Source organism: Bombus fervidus, chromosome 13, assembly GCF_041682495.2.
Source record: "Bombus fervidus isolate BK054 chromosome 13, iyBomFerv1, whole genome shotgun sequence".
NCBI lineage: Eukaryota > Metazoa > Arthropoda > Insecta > Hymenoptera > Apidae > Bombus > Bombus fervidus.
In genome coordinates this window covers 5845599-5862157 of record NC_091529.1, presented here as the reverse complement: position 1 = coordinate 5862157, position 16559 = coordinate 5845599, and the positions used below count along the sequence as shown (strand labels likewise).

Genomic DNA, 16559 nt, shown 5'->3' with positions numbered 1-16559 from the left:
CAAACGGCTCAGTCACCGTCGGTTAGCATTACACGGACACGAGCTGGCGTTCAACCAGAGCGTCGCGAACGCCGTTTCCTTCATCACCGTCGCGAATTAATTACCGCGATCGTTCCCGGATTAATTACGGGCTCGGTTGCTATCGGTAAACCGCGCGAGAACCATCCAGCGCCCGCTTTTTCTCGCGCGCACGCGATTTACCGGATAAACGCGGCGCCGCGCCATGGGCCGATCGGCCACTCTCCGCTGGAGTTCGCCGAGTTTTTGCTCGAATCGAGCGAATCTGTTGCCCCAGACACTGTTTTGCCTTCATTTACAGAGCTCTCGGATGACACGCTGGTCGAGAGATGTTTTCCAATGAAATTGATTGATTAAAATAAAAAGGGGTGTTGAGGATTTTAGGCTAGCGATGGAGAAATATTTGGCGTTTGGTAAAACAGTCCCACTTTTTGTCATTTCCTCGGTTTCACTGCGCAGCTGCGCGATTAATGTTCAACACACGAGAACGAAATGACTTTATTTTCATAAGTTAACATATGTACTTTGTATATTTGCGAAAGAACAGAATGCGAATAATGGTAAATTGCAAAGTAAATTTTTCAAAATAATGTTTGTACAGTCATCATTTTTCTGTGTTTTCAAATCGTTTGCTCGCTTAGATCTGACGATGATCGATTTAATTCCACCGCGGTCCTCCAATTTTTGTCTCGATTTTGCCTCCGTTTATCGCTTTCCTTTTTAATAAAAAAGAACTTGTGCTGTTTCTTTTAAAGAACTCGATTCCGTCGAAAATGAGTGAAAAATACAGTTGGGTATAGAGACGTTGATGTGGAAATTTATGTAGCTCGTCATTAGATAGATTTTATATCGTACAAAACTAATTGTACTTTAAAAATCCTGAATATTATGGCTTCGTAAAGAGACGAGTCACCGAACATGTACATTTTGAATCTTCTGTTAAATTCGAGGACTTCGGTATCGAACTTCATCAGCTATAAAATGCGAAAGAAAAAGGGAAGTGGTGGTTGCGGACAGGTTCGATGTCCATGGTGAAGGATGAAGCGCGAGGGAAACTGACGACCGCGAAAGCGGCTTAACAGCTGCATTTGCATTTTCGTTGTCGAGGTCTCTTTGACGAAGACCACTAATTCTGGCGTCGGCCGACATATGGTCGATTATTCGCCACAGGATGTCGAAAGTCGCTCCGGCCGGCATCAGCGGCGCGCTCTTTCTGGTCGCCGCTTACGAAATACCACGTTGACAGGCGAATGCACTTCCGCTCGTTTTGAGTCTCCGGCGAATTCGTTGCGTGGCCGCGGTGTGCCTGCAAATTTCCGTGTGCCGCTCGAAAAATCTCCTATGAAAGAACAAATAGAAAGAACAGAGTTTAAATACTAGAATTCTCTAGCATTTATATATAATTAGTTCTAAGAATTCTGGTTTTCTAAGATTTCTACAATATATTTCTAAGAATTGTATTTAATAAACTTTCTCCTTCATTAACGCAGTTTTAACCTCGACGAGGATATTATTCTGTAATTTTGTAATTCTTAGAAATTTGGATCGATAGGTAAAATTACATACGGTGGTTCTTAAAATCCGCACTTTTATCCGGAATTAAACTTTAGGCGAACGAGGAATGATTTCTGAGAATCTGAATTCTCTGTAATTATTGAAAAAAGCAGAGGTAGACACACGTCGTTTCCGGTGAGTGTGAAACGAAATTTTCATTTTTCCATTAAAAGGTGATTATCGTGAGCCAGCAGCCGGCTGAATCGTTATCTGCAACGCGGCGACTCGTAATTCCTTCGCCACGTGACCGATACTCGCTTATCGTTCTGCGAGATCTGATCCGATAAGATCGATTTTCGAGAAGCCGACCACACGAAACGTAATTAATAAACGACGATGAAATGCTACTCGACGACAACTTCTGATTAATTATTAGCCGTATTATGAACTTTTACAATTCATTCGCCTTGTAGAAAATGATAAAAGTCTCCGTCACTGTACTCTTAATCCTAAATTTATTTCCGTCGTTTAAAAGCCTCTCTTTCACCCTCAGCTCAACGAAGCAGGCCTTTTTCGCCCCTTATCAACGCCAACAAATTCAAAATCTTCCAATTAATTATCAATAGACGAAGAATGTTTATAGATTTATGAGAAATTTAAAGATGCAAAACTGTGTGGAATGCATACGATAAAATATACACGATAAAACGAATGAAATATTCAAAGTGTAGTACTCTCCGTAATATCGTAGAATATTTAACGAGAGAAAGAAAAGTCTCCATTTAAATTTCATTTCTTTAGTCGCGATTCTGAACGTATATAAATTTGCATAAATATCCGCGGTACGATTGATTATTCGCCTTATTATTAATTTCTGCAACCCGTTTCGTCTCTTCGGGGCAGCGACAAAGAATTTCATAGCTATAATCTTTACCCTAAATTTATATCCGCCATTTAAAAGTCACTACTTCACCCTGTACTCGACAAATCTAGCTCGTCACCCCGTATCAATCCCAAAGAAATCGAACTCTGTTTCCTCCTTCAACCCCTAAGGAAACCGAGCCCTGAGAGGCTTATGGCTCGGTTCAAGGTCGATGCCAGGCATTCCTAGACGCCACCCCATCCCCTATCGCCGTCCAACCGAGTATATCACCATCCCAGGAAACGGGCTAGCATCCCTTGCGCGGTGGGAGCTTCCATTGCTGCCCCATGCTGTCTGCCACCCCGGAACTTCACTGGTAGAGCGTCTCTACCCTCGAAAATCCATAGTGGACCCACCCTTCGTGGCGCCTGCGCGTCTCTCCTCGTTCCGTTCGAACGATCAACCCCCTTTCCACCCTCTGTTGGGCTGGCCTCTCTGCTCTTGCGAAGAAGGACGTCAACGAAGCGACCGAGCTTGACGCGGCGAGCCATTAAAGGGCCGAAGGAAGGGACGAAACGGATACGCAGACGCTGCTGGCCCGAATAAAAGGGTGGACGAATCGTAGGGATACGGAGGATAGAGCAGATATAGTTGGGGGCAAAATGGCGAACTAGTTCATGAAATTTCTTCTTTGATGCTTGAAACGTTTTTTAAATTTTGGATGTTGGCGTCTTCGAATGAGGATTATGAATCGCAGGCGGAATTCGAGAGATTTATAAATTGCAGTTTAATCGCAGTTGCTTTGATGTACTTATTACGTATATTATATTTTACCGTAGTTGGGGGCGAAGGATTTTCCAAGGGTGGACGGAAGCGAGGAATTTTTTGACGAACCGGTCCTTCGAGTCTTCAAGAATTTTAATTCTGACATGTGGAGGCTTTCGAATGACTCGAGAGATTTATAAATCGCATTGTAGAAATTTATTAATTGCACTGTATAAACAGAGATGGGGAATTGTACAGAAGTGGAACTAGCGAGGAGCTAAATTCTAGAATCTTTTAACGAAGTGGTTTCTTCTCGAAGAATTTTCCATTTCACTCGGAAGATTACAAGTCACAATTCACAGATTATTCCGATATTTATTTCGCTCTACTTTACACCGAGGAATTTTCTAATTTATGGAAATTGAACAGCCCACTCTAGAGATTTTTAATAATTGATAAGCTTTGTGAGTAGTTCGAAGGTTGTCTCGATATTCATTCTACCGTGCTTCCCGCTTGCATCGATCTCGAGGGGACATTGAGTATTTGCCGAAAAGCGAGCGTGGTCGAGGGTAGACTAATCTAGAGAGGGATTCGTAGGGTTGATGGATTCGAGGATAGCGTGCTGGCCCGTCAGATCGCGCCACCTTTGATTCGTGTTATTTAATTCTAATCAAACCAAGGCCTGCTTCGTATTTGTCCTACCTCGTGAAACAAATAATATAGTTTTCCTGGAATTTCATTTTCCAGCGAAAGTATGCTCAGTCAGGATTTTCTACGCAGAGAAAATTTAAAGTTTCTCCGAAAGAAGATCCCGTTTCTTCGAACGTATCGTTCGGAGGTTCCTCTGTAGAAAAACGCGATGAAAGCAAGGTTTACCAACGAAGAGAAGGCTGGAAAATCGCTATAGAGCCTTAGGGTAACGATCGCGATAACGCAGCCGGCCATTAAACAGCGGTCTGAAGTATGCGCGCACATTTCGAATGCGTAACCGTGTTACGGTTCGTAGGGTCGACACGTATGTATCTACGCAATTGGCCTAGCTTGGCTTGCTAGAAGGGTTCAAAGGGATCATTTATCGCCTTATCACCTGGTTTCGCTAAATATACAATTACTAGATTTTACTGTGTTTGCAATCTGATTGGATGCTCTAGATTCTTCGCTGCATTTATGCATTTGGGTTGTTTAGTATCGGGTTATTGGATAGGGATCGAAGGCTGGATTAATCGATAATATACTAATAATATAATTCGTGAATTCCAATGAAAAACAACTTCTCTTATTAATATTTTGTAATACAGGAGAACTTGTCGAGTGGCAGACAATTTATATAATTGGAGTTCGTTAATTTGCCTGCTAGTAGGAACTTACGTTGTGACAGATGGAATCAATCGGCAAAACTTCAGTTAATCGGATATGTTAATGAAGTTCGATATTTATGAGAATATTCTATTTTATAATATTAATTTCCGATAGAAATATTCGTTCGGAGAAAAATGATTTGATTATTCCAACGACCGAATAGTCAAGGTTTTAGCGTAATATTTTGCGACTAACTGGCGATAAATTCGAATGCAACAAATCGTATAAAGTCGCGAAACAGTCTGAACGATCCCAATGAGAGACAATTACGTTCTAATTGCTGCATTGTCACATCAGTTTCATTCTCCTATGGCGAACTTGCAGTTTGAGGACGCATTGAAATGCAGTTTTCTGCCGCGCAAAGTGCACGGTTCGCGTTGCTTTCTTCCCACGCTGCAGCAGAACAAAAGTCGGTTACGTAAACGCGTGGCTCATTCATCGGTTTCCCTCTGGGACATTGTTTCGCGAAATCTATAATTTATTTTTCCTATTTTTGCCTCTCGTTTTGTTCATTATACGTCCGTCATCGTGACACGGTCATCGAGACACGCTGATCCAATCGCCAACCATTCATATACTATGTATATACCATATACCATCAACTACCTCATGCTACACTGAATAGAAACTATGTATATATTGGATTGTTCAGATATCTCGCATTTGATACAAGTAGAAAAAATATGATCGAATGAAATGTCATGTTTTGTTTTTAGTTGAATACTAAGAAAACATTAATGAGAAGGATATGGAATTTGTTAATGTCCCTCGCGTATTCACGAGGAGTAAGCAGCAAAACGTTAAATTTTAATTGGAACATTGAATTTCGTTCATTAAACGTAACATAGCCACACTGTCATTTGTTTCTCAATTCTCATAAAATTCTTTTAATTACAAAGAATTTGTCACGGACTGGAAGCAACTGATTGTTGAACAGGATAAAAAGTCTTTTGAAAAAAATGTATCGTTTAAGAAAACACTCTAATAAATTAAGAAGTTTCTGAACAATCTGATACACGAATTTATGACAACGGTGGAAGTACCTTCGGTTGGAAATATCTTTAATCGCTGGAACTATTTCGACGCTGTTCGATCGAGCTTCGCTGAATTACACCATTCGTCGTTAGTCTTGACGATTGCAATTAGTGTCATGAAATTACACGGAGTTCGCGATCCTGTCCTTGACGAGTTCCTTGAATGCACACGTCGCGTCAGGCGATCTCAGGTTTAGCCAAAGAATTTCGTGTCCTCTTCGAATCGAATCGTCCCAGCTTGGAACGATCCCCCTCTTGACAGATCGAGAAACAGAGCTGGACAAAATGGAAAAGTAAAACCTGGGGAGAAAGGGTAGAAAGAAGAAGACGGTAAAAAAGAATGGAGGCAGAGAAACGAAGTGGCACGGCCCACGTGGCACTCCTTTCCTCCCGTCCTCGTCCCGATAATTAACCGTGTTTTGCACGCCGGGGAACGCGCGAGCAGCCGCGAAAGAACAAAAGGCCGGCCGTGGGTCCTAATGGTATCTGAATGAGACTATTCCTCGAGGACCTCCGTCCGTTCCTCGTCCCGGATAATGGATTCGGTGTCATCTAATAATTAATAGAGTTCTTCTCGGTGCTGCCGCGCGCACTCGTAGGCACCGACCGCCTCGTATGTGGACGGCAATCTCATTCATCACGCTTTCTAACCCCTAAGCATTTTAATTAAGGCCATCGCCGTTTTTCCCTCCACCTTTCTTTCCTTCTTTCCTTCTTTCCTTCTTTCCTTCTTTCTTGCCCCGATTGTCCCTTTTTCCTCAGTGGCCACGTTTTGCTCGCGATTCGCGTGCTTTTGATAAAAGAAAGGTTGCTCGGTGGATGAGGTACAGAGGAACGATGGATTTTGATTAAGACGATGGTATTTTTTCTTTTTCTTTTCTGATTGGGTGATGGCGAAGATGTTTCGTTAGGTTAATGTTGAATTTTATCGAGATTTAGATTAGATTTTAACTGTTTGTTTGGAAGATGACCGGAGGAATATTTGTCTATCAAATAGTAACGATTATTAGAGTGTTTGATATGTATATTTATGAGGAAATCAATTTTTACGCGTATCGCAATACCGATGATTTTTTTTTTTTTTTTTTAGAAGTATCGGTTTTTATGAAATGAGAATTTATTATATCTGAAGATACAAATTTGCGTAAATATATTTGCGCGGATTAATAGTCATTGTTAAACATGAGATCGCCATAGGCCGCGGTGCTTCAATGAGGTTCGGTACTCGTCGGCATGGGGCCTCACTCCCATGGTGGAAGGTTCAATTAAACAAACAGTTTGTACTCGATCCGTAACGCTTGATTTTTCGTACGTGTCTCGTAAGCACACATTGGCGTCGAATCCTTTTTTCCTTGTGCCGAAGCAAAATCTCCTATCTTTGTATCTCTTTATGTTTACATTAACATTTATAAGCAGGAATTTTGTTAACGCAACTGAGAAAATAGAACCTAAGCAAAGATTTATGTATGAAGATTTTTCGTCACTATAATAGAAGTTGAATTAAAAAGTACAGGAAAATGATGACATTATATGCAGTGTGTTTTTAAATGTTCCGTGGAATTTATTATCATTTGTCGTTTTTTTAGATTTTCTTAAAGTAGAGTATTGGTTTTCATCCGTATCATTTAGTGGTTGGTTCAGTCCATACTTAGAGAACGTGTAGTTAGTCAGTTTGATTTCTGAGAAGTCGGATCATTCTCAAATGCATCAGGTTGTAACATAAGCAAGTTTGGTTAAACTCAATATTTTTCTTTATTTCACCGAACTTGTTTCGTGTTTCGAGCCAATGATTTACAAAGTACAGATATTTTTTATCTTAATCGACGAAAATACTTGTTGGAAAAAGATATTCGCGCAGTAGTTACGCCATTGGAAGCTGATCAGACCACCGCGTGGTAGTCAGCTTCTACATGTCATAATTATCAAACAATTTATGCATTTTATGCCCCGTTTGCGGATAAACCGAAGAAAGAGCGAGACGAAAGTAGGAAAGGTAACGGTGGAACGAAAGAAAAACGAATGGAAGAGAGTTCAGATGCGAGAAGTATTTTGTAATAACTATACTTATCTCGAGGAATTCCGGACTGTTGAGTGGGTATATCGGTCCGCAGGGTTTCTCCGCGTGTCAATCAACCCTTGGATAGTGGTCGCCTTTAATTATCGAGATCCTTCGCTCGTAGGCCGCCTGTTGTTCGAATCTCGAAGGTGGCCGAGGAATTTCTGTAACCAGTCGAACGTGAACACCGTAGGATCGACGATTATCTCCATTACTCCGGCTAATTAAATCGACGTGACGTAGCAGCTTTTTTTTCTCGTCAATTTTTCATTCGAAGAAATTTTCGCCAATGATAAAATCATGTGTCGTATGTTAGCAGAAATGTTCAAGCGTAGTTCCTTCTTATATTTGTACTAGGTTGCCACTCGGTGAAAAGTTTGACTTGAAATTCTAGAAAGAGACATTCTTGCTGATTTTCTGCTATTCGTTGGATTATCGCTATATTCTTCCCTTCTATTTTCTAGCGGTCTTTCTCATTTACAAACTGGCCTTTTTATAACCAACTACCGTAAAATCTATGATCTTTTGACAGCAATTAAGAAAATGGGTAACCGACGAAACGTTGTAATTGTAGCAGGACGAAGAAAATGGAATTAATAAGAGAAGCTGATATATTTAATTGTTTGTTTTATAGCTTAAAACCACCGCAAAAGGATGGGGTAACGAAGTCGAATCCGAGCAAACGGCATCGCGAGCGATTGAACGCCGAACTGGACACTCTGGCATCCTTGCTTCCGTTCGAACAAAATATTCTCAGCAAGCTTGACCGACTCAGCATCCTGAGACTCAGCGTCAGCTATCTTCGAACGAAGAGCTACTTTCAAGGTAGGTCTCTAATTAGGTGAATTATTTTCAACAAGAGCGGCGATAAATCTTAGTTTCACTTATGAATATGATGAAACGTTAGAAAAAAAAGGAGCATGTATTAAGAAGATGATTAAGTAGTTGATACGTATTATTAACTACGAGAAAAGCGTCCGTCGTGAAGATGGCGGTTAGATACAGAGATTTCTTGCGAGCCGCGTGCTCTCTGGCTAAACATCGTTGCGCATCCAGGAGCATTAGCATCCTCGAATATCCCCGCGAACACGCGATGCTGTCGTTACTCTGTCTCCGAGGAAACAATAAGATTCAAAAACAATGGCTGCTGTTCTTCCGCGATCCTGCAATTCGTCTGTTCACCGTCAAACTTCTCGGTCTCCTCGGCAACCATTGTGATTCACGCCGCTATTGTTGGATTATCGCATTGTGCAAGATGTTACGGAGAAAGTGGTCGACTATGCAAATGCATGCTTTTGCTATTTTTCTCGTTTTTTTCTTCCTGGATTTGGGAAAAGACTGGGAAAGTTATACAGAGATCGTATCGTCGTTCTTTACGTCGATGATATCATAAGTACGAGTAGACCGCGGATTTTTATACATTTATGTATTTATGGAAAATTTGACGAAGCGAAAGTGCATATGCCATGCAAAAATATAGAAAATATCCAACGTATAGTACTTTTCACAATACTTGGTAGGTAAAACAATTTTCTACTCAAGTACTATTTTTTTTTTTCTGTTAGTTACATTCGTAAAAATACAAATTTGCATAAATATCCGCAGTCTAATTACGTATGTGATAGATTAGAAAACTCTTGCTACATTTTTTTCCTCTGGATTTGAGATAATAAAATATTTTACTAGATCGTATCATCCCTTTTACGAATACACTGGTTTATACATTACTTATACATTCGTGTATATTTCAGATTATTTTAAAACCATGGTACTAATAATCGTTATAATGTAACTTTCCCAGTTTGAATTATAACTGTTACGATCTCCGAATTGATACAAGACGAAAACAAAAAGAGGTGACATTCGATCAATTTTACCGGAGAGATAAAAATGTACACATTTATGGTTACGACATAAGGAGGCAGATATTCTAACGACATGAAATATGGTTAATACAAATCGTCTACAGGCGGTAAATCATAAAGGAATTCTAAAGTTACGAGCTAGAGAAGATTGAAATCGCGCTAAATGCAGTTAAACGTCAGTGCAAATTTCCATATCGATTCCGAACGGTTCCTGGATAGACGAAAAACGAGCAGAGCCGCGGAACGAGCTGTTCTGTATAGAGCATAGGCAAGGTTTGCCAATCAATAGCCTGAAAATCCGTCGTAAAAAGATAAGCCCGGTTATTACGAGAAACTCGCGGCGCTCATTTGCCCGAAGGTTGTAATTTCTGTACAAAGAAGAGTTTATAATCCGTTCGTGACGCGGAATCGTAACATTGCTTAACCCATTTGCATTGCTTATTCATAATTAGTCAAGATATCCGCGCGGCTATGACATTTTTAAATTTTAGGTCAGCCCAGATACCGTCCCGGTTATATAACGATACGCTTTGCCAGAACGAACAGCGGATAATTTTCGTTAGAATTCAATTTACTCGTCTCAGTTCGATCGAATTTGTTCGTCCGATCTCGATGATTCGATTTCACCTTTGCCTCGTTCGAATCGTTTAATCGAACGATTGAGATAAATTGATCCGCATCAGCGTGACCCAATTTCTCCTGGTTCCATCGCGGGATTGCTAATGGCGTGACTGTTTAAGATTACAGCCTTCAAGGTTACTTTACTTATCGTTATTTATTTAAAAAGCTGGGCAAGGGCAACTCGACAGACCGTTCGCAAGGTAAATTATAACTTGTAAATGAAAGGAATCAGCTTCAATTCTTTAGCAGAAAAATATATGCGATACAAGCCAGGATAGGTACAACGAGGTCATAGGTTAAGCCATCGAGAAGGGACACGAACAAAACTTGGGATTTCACATTGGTATAATCGGTAGTGTTAACTAGTATTTTCAATGAGTTGCAATATGACGAGTTAGGTTGCATAGTAAGACCCTGATTGTCGGAACCAATAATGACACACGCTGCTAGGATAGTCAAAGTTGATCATCAGTCAGTATCCTCGTAGAATGAGAAAATACCATTTATTTCTATTTTCTAAACAGAAACATACACTTTTGGAGAAATGTAAAAAATTCTTGTCTCTCGATCTGTCTCGCAAAGGTTCGTCCCCAAATTTTCCATCGACCCAACAATGGTTCATCGATGCACATTCCAACGATCAAACTTCTACTCTATTGCTATAAATCTTAACTCTAATATACCGCATAGACTACACTATCTCTCTAGCGAAGATTTAGAAACTTGTTACGACCCTGACCAAGGATTCCAAATCGAGTAGAAAATTCTTTTCATCGAAGGAAAACAGAGGAGAGAGAGAGAGAGAGAGAGAGAGAGAGAAAGAAAGAAAGAAAGGGGTCAGAATTATGCAACTGCATCGGTGGCGGCAGGAGCGCGGCTTCCTGCGCCGCGGGTGTGCAATCTCATCTGCAATCGCAATCAGGTGGAGGCCAATCGAAGAATCGCCGCGGAATAATGGGTAGACGTTCCTCTTTCTTCCCGTCCATTATCTTCCTCCCCCGGTCTGGAGTCGCGAGAAGGCAACTCCAATCTCTCACGACGAACGTGCGCGGCCTCTAAGTGTGCCCACACGAAACCCTCGTAATGCGGCTTCTACACTTTTATCGATTTAACGCCGCTAAGTACTGCGAACCTGGCCACGGACGATCGCTCCCCTCTGCCGCCCCTCAGCCTTCTTCGCGAGGGAAGTCCCGATGATACCGGTGTCCCGAATGCCTCTTCCTTGCCCTGTTCCTTGTCGAGCGCCTTGGTCGTCTCGATCGATTCCTCTTGGTTCCTGGCTTGGTCATTTGGATTTTTTTCTAGATCGTCTTATTCGACTGAATTTTCTACAGGTAGTGGATGAACTATATTTAGCAGCATGTATTTTAAGCAGAGAAATATCTTTGTAGGATCTACTCTATCTCTTTGTTGAAATTACCTTCGAAGTTACTTTTATTGGATCTTTTCCTGGATCCAGTTCTGAGATAATTTTCTACGAAATTCTACCCGCATAGAAAGATGTTTTGCGAGGGTCTTTAGAGGATCTACTTTATCCTTTTGTTGTAATTAATGGACGTAGAATGGTCCTTTCGTGTTCCGGTAATTTATATGGAACTTGTTGACATCTTTTCCGAATGGTGTAATTGGACGGTTTCGTATGACAATTACGATTGTACAACGCTACTCGTTGAATTGCGTTTTGAATGCTGTGTAAGTCCGTAGAAGGATCTTTGGCTTTAGCTTCCTATTTAAGCTAATTAATGGGCATATCAGCAATTTATTTCTCTTGTGGAAACGCACGAGAAGCGACGCAGAAAATGTATGCGTCAGTAGCGTTACTTAAACATTCCTCCTTTTTAAGTCTTTTACTGAAGCGCAGACAAGCAAAAACGCAGCAGCGTGTATGCGTCAGGAACAGTGCAAGTTGCTCGGCGTAAAAGATCAAATATCCACTGGCTCTTGTCATCCCCGTCCTGGTCGCTTAACTTTGCCCTTAAGAAATCAACTTACGTACGTACTCCTCAACTTCCCCCAATCGAAATCTCAAATCCTGTTCACCCTGGTCGTATCGTGTCCCGCGTAAGTAGCGAGGACGAAGCGACGCGACGCGTGGGTCGCGGCGTATGCAAGGTAATGGACACGAATCCGGATCGCGGGGCGCGCGCGACCGGGAATGCGAATGCGGGAGAAGATCGGGGAACGAGGAATGCGAACGCGAGAGGACACGCGGTACTTGGGAGAAGGAGCCAAGCACTCGCGTTCCGTCCATGCTCCATGTGGTGTGCCTTTACGCTGTATGTCGTGTGTTGTGTGTTGGAGAGCCGTCGAAGAGAGCGAGAGAACCACGTCCCGATATCGCGGATCTCGCAGTATATCACCTGCGGGCCACAAGAGGTTGGCCGGCCTCTACTTAGCGCTCTTGTTGCTACCGGCGAGCGATCCTGAGAGCGAAGCCACGGCCCAGCCCCGGGCATTGTTCACACCGTTTTAATAGGTATTCATTGTCGGACCTCAGATCTTTTCCGAAGACTCCCGGGAGAGTGTCGCCCGATGCCCCGATACCTGGGAGTTCTTGTGCATTACCAGCTCACCTGGTCCCCTCTTCCTCTCGGTCACCTTCTTCCACTTCTCTCGACGTCGGAGTTCTTCCCTTGGGTTTGCGCGCAGCGGCTCGCTAATTGCGAAAAATGCGTGCCATCGTCTAATAAGGGAAGCTTCAAACGTGCTTCTCGTTGATTTCGATGGAATGTGGTGTAGGAATAACTCCATACGTGGAATAAACATTATCGTACGTAGAACGTAACCTTAGCCGTGGATCACGACCGATCAGTTACGAGAAAAATTCGTTTAACGTTTGGAAGAGTCGTATATCGCTGTGTATTCAAATATTGACAACTACCAAGCAATACGGACAAGAGTGGAGAATCGGAGATTTCATTTTCTTGCTTTTATCGCAATGGCAAAGTTCTTCCAACGGCCACGATATCGCTAATTGTGAAAAACGTGTTCCTTCGTCTGATAAGGAAAGTTTTAGACACGTCCCGCGCACCAGAAATGGATAACATTAATAATTCAATCAAAGAATCGAATATTGCTATTTAAATATTAGAGCCTATGAGATGACTATAGCGACACGGATGTAAATTGCAAGAAAAAGATTCCGAAGAAATACGGGTTGCTTCTATTTCCCACAGTGCAATTCCAGAAAGTCTAGCGAAGGAAAAAGGAGAACCGGTCCACTATGTAAATTAATTAGCCTCTTGGTAAACGCGCTGATTTTTCAAACGGGGCACGTGGTGCGTCCTCGCCTCCGGTCAGCTAGCAGAAACAACAAGAACACGATGACAAAGAAGAAGAAAAATACGACGAAGGGGAGAGAAGAAGAAGAAGAAGAAGAAGAAAAGGAGGAGGTGGCGAAGAACGTTGCAGGAGATTCAGATAGCGGATCGTGGGGGTTGCGCCTCTTTCGCTTTTTTACTGACGCTTACCGTTCCTTCTCTCGCGTTTCGCCATTCTTCGTAGACCCCATAAAAGGTCCAAATCGACGAGTCTCGGTAATTAACCTCCTCCGCGTCGATCTTATTGCCGGCAGTCCCGTGTTGTTTCCTCGTTTTTTTTTCCCTTGCCTGCTCCCGATTCGACGCCACCTTTTTGATGGACTAATCTCAATCCGAAGTTTTCTTCTATTTCTACGTCATTTTGTTATAACACTTGCAGAATTTTCCATTAAAAAACTCTTGAAGAGTAATTTTAATTGTAGAACTGTTTGAAAAACAGTACATCGGAAAATAGATACACACTGATCGATAGATAAAAAGTTCTAGAGAAAATTACGTAAGGCAACTTAAAATTTTAATGGATGAGCGTTCCGGGAGATGGACTATCGTAAAATCCAGCATCCACGGAAGGAAAAAGAAATTGTCTCGGCCGGAAATCCTTTTTGATCGATGCTCCTAAGCAGCATGGCAAAGCGTCGCGTTCAACAGTGCAAAGAATTCATTACTTTCCCGCTAACGTCGCGTCGTTACTCCACGTGTGCGCCAGTGGTTTTGATTAAGGTGTCGGAGGGTGACGAATTGTATAATGAGGATTTGATGCCCTCGCGCGGTAAGTAATTAGTCCACGGAGATTATTAATGTCTTGAACTAACAATTTCATCAAGGACCTTATTCCGCTCGGACGCAATTTCGTCCTCTCCTCTTTGTCTATCTGTCACACGCAAGATCAAACTCCAATTATTCCACCAGGCAAGCCTCGAACCCTTAAACTGTACCTCTCCTACTTCTCACCATCCACGACTCTGCGCGTTCTTCTTTACGCGTTACTCACGGTGTTTAAAGGAATCTTGTCAAACGCTTGAAACTGAAGAGCTTTCCGATAGAATGGTGCGTAAGACAAAATTGTGAATCTCAATCGCAGCAAAAGTCTATCTGAATAATTTCTACGAATATCCAGTTAAACGTGAAATGGAACGAAGACATTGTAGGATAATTTAGACCTCAGTTAGACCTTTAGAAACGGACGTCTTGAAACGCAGAATCGCCTAACCGATAATAGTTGTGAGAGCAGCTTGTATCGGCCGGTCTACCCCCGAAACGTGACTTGAAAACACATAGCATGGACGTTGATGAAGAGATACACATCGGAATAGTTACCTTCTCATCATTACGACTCATTTACATTTTTCATTTTGACCTGACACCTGGCGGGAAGGAACAGCAGGAGAACCACTGCGTGACGAGAGAAACGAACGAGGGGAATTTAGAAAACGCGAAGACACACTGGGTTAACGGCGAGTGAAGAGGGCAGAAAACGAGGAAGGAAAGCAAGAAAGATAGGAACCACGAACAGACGAACGTAGAAGTAGAAAGCGGAAGCGATAGGCGAACTGGAATTCTGAACAGAGGAAACGGACACGCGTGTGTGGTTTAAAAGTAGAAATAGAATAGATAAATAACGCGAGGATGGAGGAAGGAAAATATAAGGAAAGGAAAGAATAACGAGGAAACGGGAGGAGAAGAAAGTAACAACAAATGATGAATTAGTTAAAATTCTTAAAAGGGGAGGCGGGTAATTCAGAGATTGAAAAGAAAACAATTAATGAAACAAAATGTGGAAGAAGGGAAATAACGTAGAAGGAAGAGAAGATCGTAAGAAGAAAACAGAAGTGGTAGATGGACCAATAATTGCAGATAATTCAGAGATATAAATGGGGAATTGTTAAACCGAGAGTGAAAGAAGAAACAAAAAATACGAATGAAACAGGAAACAGAAGGAAGAAATAAACGGAGACCCGATGTTAAGGAAGTAACGAATGCGTAGAATAAAAAGCTAAAGAAGCCTCTACACCGGTGTAAAAATGGCAGTGGAAGGAGCAGAAATAGCCGAAAGGAGAACAGAAGAAACATTGACAGCGAGGATCGTGGAGGAACAAAGAGGAGAAAGGAAATCAACGAAACGGATCTGTGGAGTCGGCAGTCGAGAGCCGGAAACGGCAGCCGGATTATGAAAGATCGTAAATCGATTAAATTCGTCGGCGCAACCGTGCTACCAAGCAGCGCGCAATTATTTAATTTCGCCGATTATCTTCGCTCGAGTTCATTTTTCATGTCATTATCGCGATGCGGTACCCGGTGCCTTTTATGATTTCCCATCTCGCGACTCACTATGATCGCCAGCCGTCATTGCTATGAAGTCATCAGCCCGAGGCTGACGATCGAGCGCGCGCGCCCGCTTTGAAAAGTGATTTTCTTTCCGCCTGTCGCCACGGGCTTTCTGTCTCACCTTTACCTACCCGCGGCCACGCGACGTCGTGTCGCTCACAAGTGATTTTTATTGAAAGAAAATATTTCAGAAAGGATTTCCTCTCCCCCTTCTTATTGTTATTAGGACAATCGATTAGTTTTATATAGATGCTGGGTAAGTTTCGTCGATACAAAAGGGATATTTGAAGTTGGACAAGAATTATAAAAAAAATTCACATCAACTTGAAATATCTCTGCTGCGTCAACGAAACTTACTCAGCATCTATATTAAACTAATTATTTATTAGTAAGAAATTTTATTTTATTCTTATTATTTGGAATTTTATATACTGTACTTTATAGAGTTATTTTATTTATTTTTCGTAGGGCAACGATTGATAATTGGGGCATCTAGTGGGGTCCATAAGGAACATTTGGAATTGATATTCTATGGATGGAAGGAAGTACAATTTCTTTCTTGTTATTCTGGAAACAACCGACATTTAAGATCGTAGATAAATTCCATTATAATCCATTGTAGAAATTTGAATCCCACATATCAAAAGTGATTTACTACCGCAGATATGCAAGGAAATTTAATTTCTTGCAATAATTGCCAATTAACATTTCATAAATCTTTAGATAAAATCCACCGCAACCTATAAATCAATCTCTCTTCCAATCCTTATCCATCTCTTATATCTAGATTCCCAAATAGGTAATATTCATCAGTTCTAAATTAACAAGTATCAAAATTAG

General features: G+C 41.7%; 1 protein-coding gene across 2 annotated transcripts in view; it reads left to right on the top strand.

Moving 5' to 3' along the window:
* Nucleotides 1–16559, top strand: part of Ss (aryl hydrocarbon receptor spineless) — a 158999-nt gene that overhangs the window by 50727 nt on the left and 91713 nt on the right. For both annotated transcript variants that reach the window (XM_072015332.1, XM_072015331.1), the window contains exon 2: nt 8223–8413. In XM_072015332.1, the coding sequence (XP_071871433.1) occupies nt 8223–8413 (191 nt within the window). The remainder of the gene's footprint in view (nt 1–8222; nt 8414–16559) is intronic.